At 27.6% G+C, this 15,265-nt stretch overlaps 1 protein-coding gene across 1 annotated transcript; it reads right to left on the bottom strand.

Moving 5' to 3' along the window:
- Nucleotides 1-11,271: 11,271 nt before the first annotated feature.
- LOC112755519 (gibberellin 3-beta-dioxygenase 1) lies at nt 11,272-13,878 on the bottom strand. The gene is made up of 2 exons (XM_025803669.3): nt 13,361-13,878; nt 11,272-12,024 (listed from the first exon to the last, which is right to left on the bottom strand). The coding sequence occupies exons 1-2, from the start codon at nt 13,834-13,836 to the stop codon at nt 11,451-11,453; spliced, it is 1,050 nt and encodes a 349-aa protein (XP_025659454.1). The 5' UTR covers nt 13,837-13,878; the 3' UTR covers nt 11,272-11,450.
- Nucleotides 13,879-15,265: the final 1,387 nt, after the last annotated feature.

Genomic DNA, 15,265 nt, shown 5'->3' with positions numbered 1-15,265 from the left:
AATGTTTTTAACAAATATTAAAAAATACACAAATTTTTTGAAAAATAAATTTGTAAATAAAAATATAAAATTTTACATCTTTTTTTTTTCTGCTTTAATGATAAATATATAATTTTTTTAAAAAAGGTATAAAAATTTGTAAACAAAAACACAAATTCTATTGTTTTTTTGTTTTTCCTCCTTCTCTTCACCTTTGTAATAACGTTTAGAAAAAAATAAAAATTTTTATAAGAAAACACAGAATTTTGTGGATGAAAATATCTAAATAATTCAACATTTTCTTATTTTCTTCTTTGATGATGAACACATAAACTTAAAACAAAAACCATAAATTCTATTTTTTTCCCCTCCACTCTCTTCTTTTTCTCATTTTTATTCAATTATTTATTTTCTTTTGTTTTCTCTTTAAAAAAAAAAAAGAGCAGAAAGAAAAATACATCAAATATAGATAGAAGCAATTTCAACAAATAGTCTAACAAGGCAGCAATCAACAATATATCCATGAGAAGCAATCAATGGCGGCAGGTGGTTTCCTTTTGGATGAACTTAGAAATGGTTGTGCCGTTGTGCAATTCATATTGGAAGAGTCATTGGGACCAATAGAGGACTTGTGATCAAAACAAAAAGAGAAAGTATAGGACAATAATGATAACCGTGAACAGTGAGAATAATGGATAAAAAAAAGAAAAAATTAAAATTAAAAATTAGATTATTAATTAATTATTTAACTTTAGATTTTAAAATTTAAAAAAATTAGGATTAGCATTTAAATACATTTACAATATCTACGGTTATTCCTAATCTCACAATAACCTTTTATATACGTCCAAAACTTGCCGTCATCGTTCTCTGATCTTCACCTCGCGCAGTTGCATCTCCTGCCGGCCGTACCGACGTTGCAGCAGCCTCCCGCCGACACCGCCGAAGTCTCATTTGGTGTCACTGTCCTTCCGTAGCAAATGCAGATCCCTCCACATCCGCACCCACACCCGTGCATCTCCCTTGCCGCTGCACCCCTTCAATGGCTCAAGAGGCACGTGACCGCCGAGGTGCACCGATCTTTCACCACCACGAAAAGGAATTGCCTACCACCATCTTCATTGGTGGCCGTCGCCGATAGTTATCGAACCGTTGAAGGAGTAATAACAGTGTTAGTCGTTGTGTCGTTTCACAACAACAAGTTTTGGAAGTAGTTTTCGATCCGATGAAAATTCTATTGGACGGATCTGCGACCAAGAAAATACAAGCAAGCTAAAGCATGTTTTAGTAAGAATGCTATATTCTATGATTGATCTTGACTGGGTTTATGGAATTTTTGGGACATCGTGTGTATTTGTTTGCTGGAACATAGATGTTACTCTTTGCACTCGAAATCTCACATTCTCTTGTATCATACTATATGGATTGGGATACCACCAAACATGAAGTCAAGCAAATTGCTTTTTTTTTAAGCGAATGTTTATTTTAATTTTTATGTGGATGATTATTTGATTGGATCAGGTTTAATTATATATAATTAAATTATACTAGATGTTCAATTTATTAGGTATATAGGTGATTATTTTTATTCTTAAGTGGATGGTTATTTTTATTGGGGGTGAACGACTCTGATGACGGTGTGTGACAAGTCAAACAGCGATGGCAGAGAATTTGAGGAAGAAGTTAGTACTTTGATAAATTAGAATATAATGAATGGTTAAAATCCATTATATATATATATATAAGTGAGTTCTACTGTTTAGATGCATAGTAGAATTCACCTATAATATATGATAGATAAATGATAAATGATATATGATAGATTTACAATTGGAAATTTACAATTGGAATAAAAAAGCTGAAAGATATTTGCAGTTGCAGTAAAAAGGCAAAAAACATTTATAATTTAGATACATTAAAGAGATGTTATGTGACAATTTTTTGCTTCAAAATTATATATATGGTAAATTTTACTATGTAGATGGCTGTTGACTTCTATAGGTATAGAATTGTAGTGGTAACTTGTGGTTATGACAAGTGTCACAGAAGGAGATATTTTTTGAATATTTTAAAGCATGGCTACAGAATAGACAATTTACTTTATACTATTCATCCATGTGATGAGAAATTATTGTGTTAATAATTAATTTTAATACAATAAATTAATAAATGCTTAATAGTGGACCTATAGCTATTGGATTAACATAATTTTTGTCTCTTTTTAACAATAAAAAAAGCCTTAGTTTACAAAAAAGTATATGTGAAGTAATTACAAGTTTTTGATTTTTTTTTCCTCTTTTGTTTAAGGCATGCTCTTAGTCTCAGTTCTTTGTTTTTTTTAAGTAGTTTTTCAAAATGTAAGGCCATAAATTCTAATATTATATATTTTTTTGTTATTAAATATACGATGAATATTTATATAAATGTCTTTTAATTTGAGATATGCTAAAAAGAATTTTTTATTCTTTTATATCCAATTTTTTTTATCCAAACGTATTCTATAACAACATTTTTAGGGTGAAAACATATATACTACAATTATCAATTTATCATTAGAATTTTTTTTTGTTTATGTTCATACCAACAAATATTATTTTTTTTATAACAAATTTTTAATAACTTTTTGGTCTTTAAATTTTTTGTTGAGTATAGTATATTAATATTTTTAATAACTTATTTATAAATTATAACTTTATAAAAAAATAATTAATATTTATGATTTAAATCATATAAATAATTTCATTAAAATAATATTTTAAGCATATATATTTTAGTATTTATTCACAATTATATATTTTTTATTTTTGTTTCTTTTACTTATATTTGTTTATAATAATGTGTTCAAATAATATTTAATAATATAAAAAATTTGCAATTCTATAAGAGAAGAATTAATTTTTTTACTATTCTTGTATACTTGAGTATTTTTTTTTAAATTCAAATAAATATAAAAGAAATCAAACTTTATTATTTGATTTACTATTATAAAATTCTTATTTAAAATAATTTATTAAATTAATATAACTGAAATTAACTATAAATTGTTTTATATAACACATGCAGATTTAATTAAATGGTGTTCAAAATTATTTCTAATTATTCGTATTATTATTATTATTATTTTAATATTAATTTTTTTGCATATGGATGACTACGAGGGTAATGTATGAATAAGAAAATGGGATACATAGTAGTAGTCAGGGTATTTTTTTTTTTGGTATTGAATAGTAGTAGTGATATTTTTGTTTTTGGGTACTAAATAAGAGTAATATTTTCAGACTTAAATATGAAAACATCCTTCTAAAAACGTGAAAAGCCCAAGATACATGACTACGGTAATCAACTTTAACTTAATAATCATAAGAGGAATGTTAGGGGTAGCAATTTTTGTGATTTGTAGCTATCAAATAGCCATCAATAATGGTTTTAATGGTGTGAGATTGGTGTGAGATTTCATCCAATGGCTCACTTTTCTTTGCTGGTTACATGCTGGCCAGAATTTAACAAAGTTGCTGGTCCCTTAGACTTTTCCTAATCATAATAAAATATAATTATCAAATCAAAGCATTAATCTCCTCTACTCCTCACATGAATACCACTAAATCTCTTCTGCAAGTTTCCTGCCAAAATTCAGATTCTGTCTTCTCTTGGGACAGATGTCTTCATCTATATTTGCCATTACAATTCAACACCTATAGAAGTCAACAACTATCTACATAGTAGAACTCACTTATATTATATCTCTAATTTTACAACTAAAATGTGTCACATGTCATTTTTTTATTGCAATTGTAATCAAATCTTTTCCTCCAAAATTAAGAAATTCTCCTTTCCTCCTTATTAATTTCACAATCAAAATGTGCCACACACATATCACTCTCTCATTGTAATTGAAATTAAATCTTTTTCTCTAAAATTAAAGAATTCTTTCCTCCTCTTTACTAATTTTATAACCAAAATGTGTCATATGTCACTCCCTCATTGCAATTGAAATCAAATCTTTCCCTCCAAAATTAAAGAGTTCTCCCATTCTCCCTCTTCCTTTCTCTATTTCTGTCATTCCTTCAACTACTCTATCTATTTTATATATCATTATCAATATTAATGACTAATTACTAATTTGACCATCAAAATGTGCAACATGACATTTTTTAATTGCATTAAAATTAAAATTAAAATATACCTATATTATGTATCATATATTACTATCTAATTTAATAATTAAATGTGTCACATGACACTCTCTTATTAAAATTGAAAGAAAATATTTTCTTCAAAATTAATAAACTCGCTTCTTAATTTCTCTTATCTACCTCTCTCAATTTTTCTATTTCTCTCTACTATTTTTGTCATCGCATCCGATATTTTTTTACAATTAAAATAAAAAAATTTCTTCTAAAATTAACAAACTTTCACTCTCATTCTTCCATAAATTTATCTTTCACTCTCTTTTCTCTTATTCTCTATTTTTTTCTATCTTTCTATTCTATAGAAAACAAAATTAACAAAATAATATAATTTAAATAAAAAATAATATTATTAATGTTATTATATACATAATTTTTTAGTTTTTTATTTAGTTTTAAATTTTCACCGCTTATATTTCTAATCTATATTTTCATTTCTCTTCTTTCAAATATTTATTACATATAATTTGAAAAAAAGACTAATGTTATAATTAAAAGTTAGAATCAAGATTTAATTATTTTAAAAAAATTAATTTTGAGTTAATTTTATAAATAGCAATATAATTTTTTATACTAATATCAAATTATATTTTTATATACATAGAGAAAAAATATTATTTTTAAATAGCAAGTATAAAAATTAATTATTTCTATTTGTATAACAGACTTAACAGTTAACAACACCTAATTAAATGTAGAAGTATACATGTTAAATTATTTTAAATATTAGATAAGAATATTAAAATTAATTATTAATAAAAAATTATACTTTTCATATAAAAATAATAACTAAAAATTTTATTATTTAATTTTTTATGTATAGATACCTTGGTCTTCTTAGTCAGAGACTTTTGTTAACCTACTATTTTTTTTTATAAAAATAGTTTGATTTTATAACTCTTTTATACTATGCATAATCTATATTGTCAAAACAAAAACTATTATTTTAAAAAATTTATATTCTCGTAATAATATTACGGATAAAAATATTAATTTTTGAATTACTAAATAAAATTTTTTAGTTAGATAATTTAAGTAGAATGTTTTTTTTTTCTAATTTTATTGGACCAAATTTTTAGTTCCTTCTTGAAGTTATTCAAATTTTCTATTGTCTATCGAAGAGAGGCGAAACATGAAAGTGTCATGAATAGGATAACTTGGCGTATATGATTGTTGAGATGTGACTATAGGGTATATTAATAATTTCCCGTCTTATTGGCCATGTCGAACGGATCGGACACACGTTCATTATTTTTGTGAACCATGCAAGTTTATTTTTTGGTCGGCACTCTTCTTAAGTTTTTGTATTGTGTGTCTAGATGTGAGTGATGCTCATGTTGTGAGTGCGATATATTGTGTAAGCAACTCTTGTATGTCTTGATATTTCTCTCCTTTATGGGTCGAGCTACTCAACAAATTATCGAAAAAAAGAAAAAAAAAATCAAATAAAAAATAAATATTTTTTTTGTGATTTATGTATATATTGTGTGAATAATTTTGGTTAGATTAATAAATTATTAAATCAATTTAGTTAAACAAAAATATTTGATAATTATTAAAAAAGTATTTAAAAATTTTATTATTTTTAATTTTATTTAATATATTTTATAATAAATAAATATTAAATAAAATAAATTTGAACGGTTTGATTAAATTTAATTATCAAAAGTTTTGTTAAATAGAGCACATCTTATATTACGGAACGAAAATATTTAGTAATAAAAAATAGAGGTAATGACCAAATCAGTACTCGAAAGATTCAAACACTGACATTTTGGTACCTCACTATTGTTATTGACAAAATGGTTCTTAAAAGATTTTAAAATTTGACAAGTGTACCCACGAGTTCACCGGAGCACATTTCCGGCAAGCACAGTGCTGACATGGCCACTGCGTTTTGATGACATGGCAAATACCCTTCCCCACCCTAATTCTTCTCCTTCTCCTTCCCCCTCCCCAACGCACTCCCCCATTTCCCTTCCTGAATGCATTCTCCCCCCTCCCCAACCCTAATCCTTCCCTCCCCTCCCTAATCCTAATCTCCTATCTCCAACGTACTTTCTCCCTCCTCAATCCAAAATCTCCCTTTCTGAACCTTAATCCCCTTCCTTTACCCCTTTGAATTCTAATCCCCTTCCCAACACAGTGTCTCACACTCTCAACTCTCTCTCTCTTTCGTCTTCACTGCTGTCGCCTTCACTACTTGTATGTGCTTGCTGCTAGCCCCCGTCCCCTTTCCCATTCTTCCGTGTATCGAAGACGAGGTCTCACTTCTGGCACTGCTTCCTCTCTCGCAAGTAGCTCCCTCCCGTGGTTCCCGTCACTCTTTACACTGCCTCCTCCCTTGCCATTCGGAACCGCTTCATTCGCCGTCCTGCTTCAGATTCTCTTCTCTCCTTCTCGCGAATTTGCTGGTTTTGTTCTTTTTTAAAAAAAAATTGTTAAAATCATCTTGCATTCACCATTCCTTCTTCTTCCTTCTGCTAAATCGTGTGATTTTCTCCTTGATTGAATTGTTAACATCGTTGAGAATTGCATGAGAAAAAAGTGTTTGATTTTGGAATGTGAAATGCCAAATCACAAAATTATTCAATATATATGGTTTTAATCTAAAATGCTAAATGGAATCTGCAAATCATTTTGAAAGGTTAGCGAAAATTGATGAATTTATTAAAAGGGGTAAGGGAAGGGGATTAGGGTTCAGAAAGGGGGATTTTGGATTGAGGAGGGGGGAAGTGCGTTGGAGATGGGGGATTAGGATTACGGAGGGGGAGGAAAGGATTAGGGTTGGAGAGGGGGGAGAATGCATTCAGGAAGGGGAAGGGGGGAGTGCGTTGGGGAGGGGGAAGGAGAAGGAGAAGAATTAGGGTGGGGAAGGGCATTTGCCATGTCATCAAAACGCAGTGGCCATGTCAGCACTGTGCTTGCCGGAAATGTGCTCCGGTGAACTCATGGGTACGCTTTTCAAATTTTAAAATCTATTAAGGACCATTTTGTCAATAACAATAGTGAGGTACCAAAATGTCAGCGTTTGAATCTTTCGGGTACTGATTTGGTCATTACCTCTAAAAAATATTAATAAAAAATAGTTAGAATTTATCTTATTTAATTATAATAATTAATAATTATTAAATAAGACAAGTTTTGACTTTTTTTTAGCATTAAATATTTGATAACAAAAGAAAATTTAGTCAAAATCAGTTAGAACTTACTTTATTTAACATGCATTAATTGTTATAATAATTAATAAATACTAAATAAGATAAGTTCTAGTTATTTTTTTTTTGGAGATTTGCTACACATCCAAGCAATATTATTATCTAAGTCCAACCAAGTAGACCCAACACCAACAAAAACTACTCTTATTAAAAAGAGCGTGATTACACGCACACATATCATTCTTCCAACCAAGTCATTTACGTTCACGCGCGGGGCTTTACATTATTGTCGCCGTTGTCTTCTTCTTCACGTTCCTCCTCCTCCTCCTTCTCCTCCTTCTCCTTCTCCTTCTCCTTCTCTTTCTCCTTCTCCTTCTCCTTCTTCGTGTATTTTTTTCTCATCATCATTCTTTTGTTGTTGTTGTTTCTTCGCGTGTTTTTTCTTCATCGTCATTTTTTGTTGTTGTTGTTGTTATTGCAGTAAAAGGTGAGGAGAAAGAGTTTTAAATTATGCAGGACAACGAGTCCAAATGCACCTTAATTCACTCAGAAATGAATCAAAATTATATAATGATTGCGACACAATTAACTTAGAAATGAACCAAAATTACATAATGATTGCAACACAATTAACTCAGAAGAAAGAGAAGTAGAGAACAATGATAAAGAATCTGTAGGTTGAAGCAATGGATGTTAATAATAAAAGATTTTCAACATTAACTTAGAGATTTTTGTATGGGAATTCCAAGTTTAACTGAGGAGAATTTATTAGCTACAACATAGAAAAAGATTATAAAAAAGGCCTTTTAGAGAAAAGGAGTATATTCATGGTATCTTATATTAAATTTATAATTCATATCAGAACTATTCGAGAGATTTCATTTTCTGGGATTGTGAAGGTCGATGAAATATTTTTTTCTCTGCCTTTGTAGAATACTTGAAAAATATTCATTGTATCCATTATTTCTTGTTTTTTTTTTAATTTAATTTTATTGATTTTCTAAAGTCTTGTGCAAGATCTAAACTCAAATTTAACACATAAATTCAAAAATGATGTTAAATTTGAGTAAATAAAAAAAATTTGAGAAAATGAAATAAGAAGGAGAAGATGAAGAAAAAAAGATGAAAAAAAGAAGCAGCAGTAGAAAATGAGGAGGAAGATGAGCGTTTTGAATTGTGCAGGATAACGATTCCAAATGCACCTTAATTCTCTAAAAAATGAACTGAAATAATTACATAATGGACTACGACATAATTAACTCAGAAATGAACCGAAATAACATAATAATTGCGGCACAATTAACTCAGAAATGAATCAAAATTTACCATAATGATTGCGACACATAAACTCAGTTCAAAAACAAGCACACAAACAAGACTGAATCATGAACAAAAACACATTTAAAATTAATTTTGGATTAGACAACGTCATTAATATATTTTTTCTTTTTTTTGTTTGATATTTTTTCTCTTTTTTTTTTTTGTTTTATTCCTCTCAAGAGAGTAAATAAAATCTTTTTTGAGAAAATGAAATAAGAAGGTGAAGATGGAGAAGAAAAAGATGAAAAAGAAAAAATGAGGAGAAAGAGTTTTGAATTGTGCAGGACAACGAGTCCAAATGGACCTTAATTCACTCAGAAATGAACCGAAATTACATAATGGATTGTGACACAACTAACTCAGAAATGAATCAAAATTACATAATAATTGTGACACAATTAACTCAGAAACGAACCGAAATTACGTAATGATTGTGACACATAAACTCACTTCGAAAATAAGCACATGCACAAACAAGACTGAATCATGAACAAAAACACATCCAAAATTAATTTTAGATCAGATAACGTCATTAATATATTTTTTTTCTTTTTTTGTTTGATATTTTATTCTCTTTTTCTTGGTTTTATTCCTCTTAAGAGTGAAACAAGAAGAACTATAAGAAAATGAAAAAAGAAGGAGAAGATGATGATGAAGAAGAAAAAGATGAAAAAGAAGAAGCAGTAGATATGACGAGGAAGAGGAGAACGAGTTTTGAATTGTGCAGGACAACGAGTCCAAATGTAGCTTAATTCAGAAATGAACCGAAATTAATTATATAATGATTGCGACACAATTAATTCAAAAATGAACCAAAATTACATAATAGATTGCGATACAATTAACTCAAAAATGAACCGAAATTACATAACAATTGTGACATAATTAATTTAGAAATGAACCGAAATTACATAGTGATTGCGACACATAAACTCAATTCTAAAATAAGCACACAAACAAGACTGAATCGTGAACAAAAATACATTCAAAATCAATTTTAGATCAAACAACATCATCGACATAGCAAAAATTCAACAATAACAATAATGACGATAACGATAACGATAACGACAATATGTATAAGAAGAAGACGACAATGATGATGATGATGATGATGATGATGATGATGATGGAGGAGTAGAATGAAAAGAAAGGAGGAGAAGAACTTTCAATGAGAAAAGAAGAAAAAAGAGGAAGAGGAGGAGGAGGTGGTGGTGATGGTGATGATGATAATGAAAGTGAAAAATAATAAAAAAAAAAAAAGGAGAAAAAGAAGAAGACGTAATATTAGGAGTGAAGAAAAAGAAGAGCGCATGCGTGTATTTAAAAGAAGAAGAAGGAGAAAATAAGAGAAAGCAAAAAAAAAGAAGTGCGTGACTCTAAATCACTTAGATAAATTTAGATGTTAAAATCGTTTGAATATGAAAAATAATTTTTTTTTCTCTCTCTAATATAATAGTATATATTATACAAGACTAATTGAATTCTTTCATAAATTATTTTGTTCTTTTTCACATTATGAATGCCTCAATTTACTACACGCAAAGTATAGTAGTAATTGCCAACCAAAAGAAATAATGAAAAATTAAGAATGTTTAAAATTATATTAGTAAAAAATTATTAATTTTAAATATTTTTTTTTATTTGCACTAGGGTATCTATCAGGCCGGAAGCCTAACGACTAATCCCTCGAGTACTGCAGAGGTAAAGTGGACGACCCTCCCAAGCAAACAAATTCCATTCCTATCCTCCAATGAGTATCGAATTCGGGAGAGATGGTTAAGGGACACAGACCATCATCCATCTGTGCCAACTTGCGTTGGTATTAATTTTAAATATTTGAACGGATTTTTTTTTATCTCTTTGTCTTTGATATGATCGTAATTGAAGGATGAGAATCGGAAAAATTAATGAGACATTTATTGTATTTAACTTATATAGGATTATAGTCAACTTAAGTAATTAATTATTGATAAAGGATAAAAGAACCTACTGATGCAAATGGCTTGCATAGTTGCGTGGCAGAAATTCTACCGACAATAATTTAAAATAATTTTATTTTATTTTATTTAATATTTATAATTTTATATATAATATTTATAATAATTATATATTTATTATTATTAATTTATTTAAATGATACTTATTGAACATAAAAAAAGTAATTTTTGGTCGATTTAAATTGATTTTTATTGTTTTTCAAGAAAATACACAAATAAATTTTTTTCGGGTAGGTTATAATAAATATGTGATGTTTTGAAAAATGTGTTAAAAAAATACGTCACACGAATTGGAGTGTTCTGTGCAGTACCATCTGTTCAAAATAAATAAATAAATAAATAAAGGGTAATAAAATTATGAAAAAATTTGTAATAGATTTATAAGTCTTCAAAATAATAAAATACTAAGTAAATTCTTAAAAAAGTTTACAATAAATTTATAAGTTTCTAAAAAAAATTGTACTAAAATATTTTAGAAAAAGTTGATGTTTTACAATTTTAATCTGTTTGTTTTAATATTAAGATTTATTTTCGAAAATAAATTGTTAAAAGATAGTATTGTCATTTTTTTTAATTTCTTAGAAGTTGCCAATACGTTCAAAAATAAATAAATAAACACAAATAAGATTAGATACATAATTTCAAATTTATTATTTTAGGGACACGATAAGAGCATATCTTTATTTCATCTCATCCAAACACAAACCACATTAACATAAAAAAAAAAATTAGAGGAAAATAAAACAAGGTAATAGCATTAACTCTAGTAAAATGAAAATTCATATGGAGTTATTTTCACCCGCTCTTTAATCTTCTTTGACGCTAACAATTGACAAGGCTTTGTCAAGATACTTGTCCTTAATTCCAACATACTCCTTGAAAGTCAACGCACGAAAACGAGGTTCCTCATCAGAGTTATTATTCGGAACCAAAGGAGAAACTACTTGATCCATGGTGGGCCGATAAAAATAGACCATAGAGTACCTATGCTTAACGTTGTTCACTGAAACTTTGTGAAGTGCTGATTTGAATCTTGCGTTGGATAACATGTGAAGAACATCGCCGGTGTTGATGATAATGGTGTCAGGTACAAGTGGCACAGTGAACCAACCTGAACCATCCTTGAAGATGTGAAGGCCACTGCTTTGGCTTTGGTGAAGGAGTGTGAAGATTGAAGTGTCTGTGTGTGGAGCTATGCCCATGGCGTTTTCAGGTTTGGGACAAATAGGGTATGAATTCAATTGAATTGCACCAGCATGATTCTTGGGGCCAACCCAATTCTTTTCTTCTTCTTCAGAAATTCCCAAGAATTTGAAGCTTAGGTGTATCAATTTCTCTATTAACACCCTTGATTCGTCTTCGAACTTCTTCATCGCATCACTACCACACAGGAATTTTTTCGATCAATATAGCAATTAATTTAACGGCTTTCATCTATCAATTTTTAGTAAGATAAAAATTTAATCAAATCAGTCAAATTATTTAACGATTTTTAACTATCAATTTTACGTGAAGTTTAACTGTGCCTAAATTTTCACCTATTTTAATAAGTCGAGGCTCATATTATTATAAAAATTTTAATATATTAACATATTAAATTCAGACTTATTCTGTCATTAAATATAAATAAATATGTAAATAATTTTTATTATTAACAAAATTATTAGATATTTTAAATTTATTATATTTTATTATAAATAGTTTTTATATTTTAAATACTTTAAAAATTTAAAAAATTTTGTAAACATTAAATTTTACATATTACATATAAGTACTTTTTTTATTAAAAATAGTTTTTATAAATAATATTTTTAATTTTTTTAGTTTTATAAAAAAACTTATCAGATTTTTAACAGACATCGAATTAGATAAGACTCAATAATTAGTCAAATTTAGTACTAAAAAAATTAATAATAGATTATATGTCAAATTTAGACTAATTAACTACATAATAAGTTAGATCTATTTTTACTTTTAATGGTGAGTAAAATTATTTTGTATATTGAAAAAAAAGAAAAAGAAGTCAGAAGAGTAAAATAATAATTTCAAAAAAATGAGTGAATTTGTTTAGCTAAGACTCAATAATTGATTATTAACTAAATTGGCAGATTTTTTGTTGGCTCTCTAATATATTTTAGTTAATAATTAAGTAATGTTAGAAAATTAATATTTTTTAGATAACATCAGTTAAATTTTTTAAATTTTAGATTCTAAATTTTAAATCTTTAATTCTTTAAATTCTAAATTATAAATCCTAAAAAACAATTGACTAAAGTTGGTTCCTTATTTTTTTAAATAATAATAAGAAAAAGTATAAAAAATTAATTTTTTATTAGTCAATATTACTCAACTCTAAAATTTAGATTTATAATTTTAGATTCAGAATAAAAAATTTGAGATTTTTAATCTAAAATTTAAAATAACTAAAGAGAAAATGATAAATATGTCCCTGATCTTTTGTCCTACAAACATTTTTGTCCTTGACCATTGAAAAATACTTTTAAGTCCCTGACCTTCACAAAATTTGGACGGATCAGTTCCTCCGTCCAAATGCCTCCGTCAGGGACTGATCCGTCCAAGTTTTGTGAAGGTCAGAGACTTAAAAGTATTTTTCAATGGTAAGAGACGAAAATGTCGTCGGAGCAAAAGGTCCGGACCTATTTGTCCTTTTCTCTAAAAAAAAATGATTAGATAGTGTAAGAATAATTGTAGTTACCAAAAGGGTTGATAGTCATTAGGCCAAATCTTTTTGGCATCTTGAACAGCAGAACCAATGATGGTGAATCCTTCTTGCCACATACGTTGTTGGAAGAAAGGTGTAATCCAAAAAGTTCCATATCCTGTTGGATAATCACGAGATCTAAGAGCCTTCAACTTTTGCTCTTTTGGAAGATCAAAGAGCCTCTTTGTCTCAACTTCAAGCTCTTCAATAACACTCTTCGATATGCCATGGTTCTTCAATTGGAAAGCACCCCAATTCTCACATGCATACCCTATCATTTCCATGGCATTTGGATCATTCAGGTCAATGATGGGTAACACTATTGACCCATCTCCATTGTTTTCAACTTTATCTTCATTTGATTCAGCCCATGCATGAGATTCAGGCACGGATTGAATTGAAGAAAAGTCAAGGGGAAGTTGGATTGGGAGGGTTTTGGTTTCAACACCAGAAGACTCGATTGTCGCCATTTTCTATAGGAAGGTTATGGAGATCTTTTGCAATATGCTTAATAGATTAGAACTTAATTGATGAGTTAATGATATATTATAAGGGATATTTATAAGGGTATGGAACCATTATTGAAATATACCAAATTAAATTTGAGAATTTATATTATTCTATAACAGATTATATTTTAGCGCAAAAAATATTGACGTAACATATTTTGGTACTAATATATATCTCTTTTTTTTAATTTATTTTAAGAATATATCTTTTTTATAATTATATAAAAATTAGCATATCTCCTCTCACAATTTATTAATTATCAATCATTTTAATTATAAATAATTCTAATTCTAATTATTAATTATTTTTAGGGTAAACTATATTTTTTGTTCTTAAAGTTTGGCAAAAGTTTCAAAAATACTCCTAAGTTTTATTTTGTTTCAATTTTATCCCAGAAATTTTCGATTTGCATCAAATATACTCTCGACGGCTAAATTTTCAAAAAATTTAAGACCAATCTAACAATAATGCATGAAAATTATGTTTGATTTACTTGTGTTGAGGGGTTGTTATTATAAAATTATTGTTGAATTGGTCTTAAATTTTTTGAAAATTTAGCCGTCAAGGGTATATTTGATGCAAATCGAAAACTTTTGGGACAAAATTAAAATAAAATAAAACTTAGGGATATTTTTAAAACTTTCGTCAAACTTCAGAGACAAAAAGTATACTTTACCCTTATTTTTATTATCAATCAGTCTAATATAATTGTTAATCATATATTATTGGTATTTATATGATATTTACACGCATTTATAACTTTGTTATGTACGTATGTATTAATAAAAAATATATTGATTGAATATTCTCATAATTATTTTTGTGCGACTAAAGATTATATATAATGTTTTTTTATCCTTCACGAGTCTAAATTTTAGAGTCAAAGTATTTTGTTTAATTTTTAAATATTTTATTTTTCTTTGACTACTTCATAAAATATAAATGTATCCTTTATTTTTCATCGAAATTAATCATTTTAAGAAATAAGTTATAATTTTTTTTATGATCTTTTTATTGACACAATCATTCTCTTATTCTTTTAATAATTTGAAATCTATTCTTACAAAAACTTTTTTTTCATCTAATGATTGTCTTTTACCGTAATTATTTACAATGCACCACTTATATAGTGCACAATTAAAAATTTAAATATATCTCTATTATTTGAGAAAAAAATATATCATAAAAAAGAATTTATGATATAATCAGTCTTATTATCAGTTAAAATAAGATTAAGTTCAAACCAACTAGCCATAAATAAAGAATTTATTTCACAAAGAATATTATTTTGTATTTACTTAAAGACATAGAATTTAGTTCAGAAAAAAATACTATTTTGTACTCTTTTAAAGACTCTCTAATTATGATAAATTTTGTTTTATTTTAAAC

Source organism: Arachis hypogaea, chromosome 16, assembly GCF_003086295.3.
Source record: "Arachis hypogaea cultivar Tifrunner chromosome 16, arahy.Tifrunner.gnm2.J5K5, whole genome shotgun sequence".
In the NCBI taxonomy this organism is placed as follows: Eukaryota; Viridiplantae; Streptophyta; class Magnoliopsida; order Fabales; family Fabaceae; genus Arachis; species Arachis hypogaea.
Note: the sequence above shows the minus strand (reverse complement) of the source record. Positions and strands in the feature narration are given on the sequence as shown.

Coding starts and splice junctions, on each gene's coding strand:
- LOC112755519 (XM_025803669.3), bottom strand. CDS start 13,836: ATGGCGACAATCGAGTCTTCTGGTGTTGAAACCAAAACCCTCCCAATC. Junction 12,025..13,360: donor AATGACTATCAACCCTTTTG/GTAACTACAATT, acceptor CCTGTGTGGTAG/TGATGCGATGAAGAAGTTCG.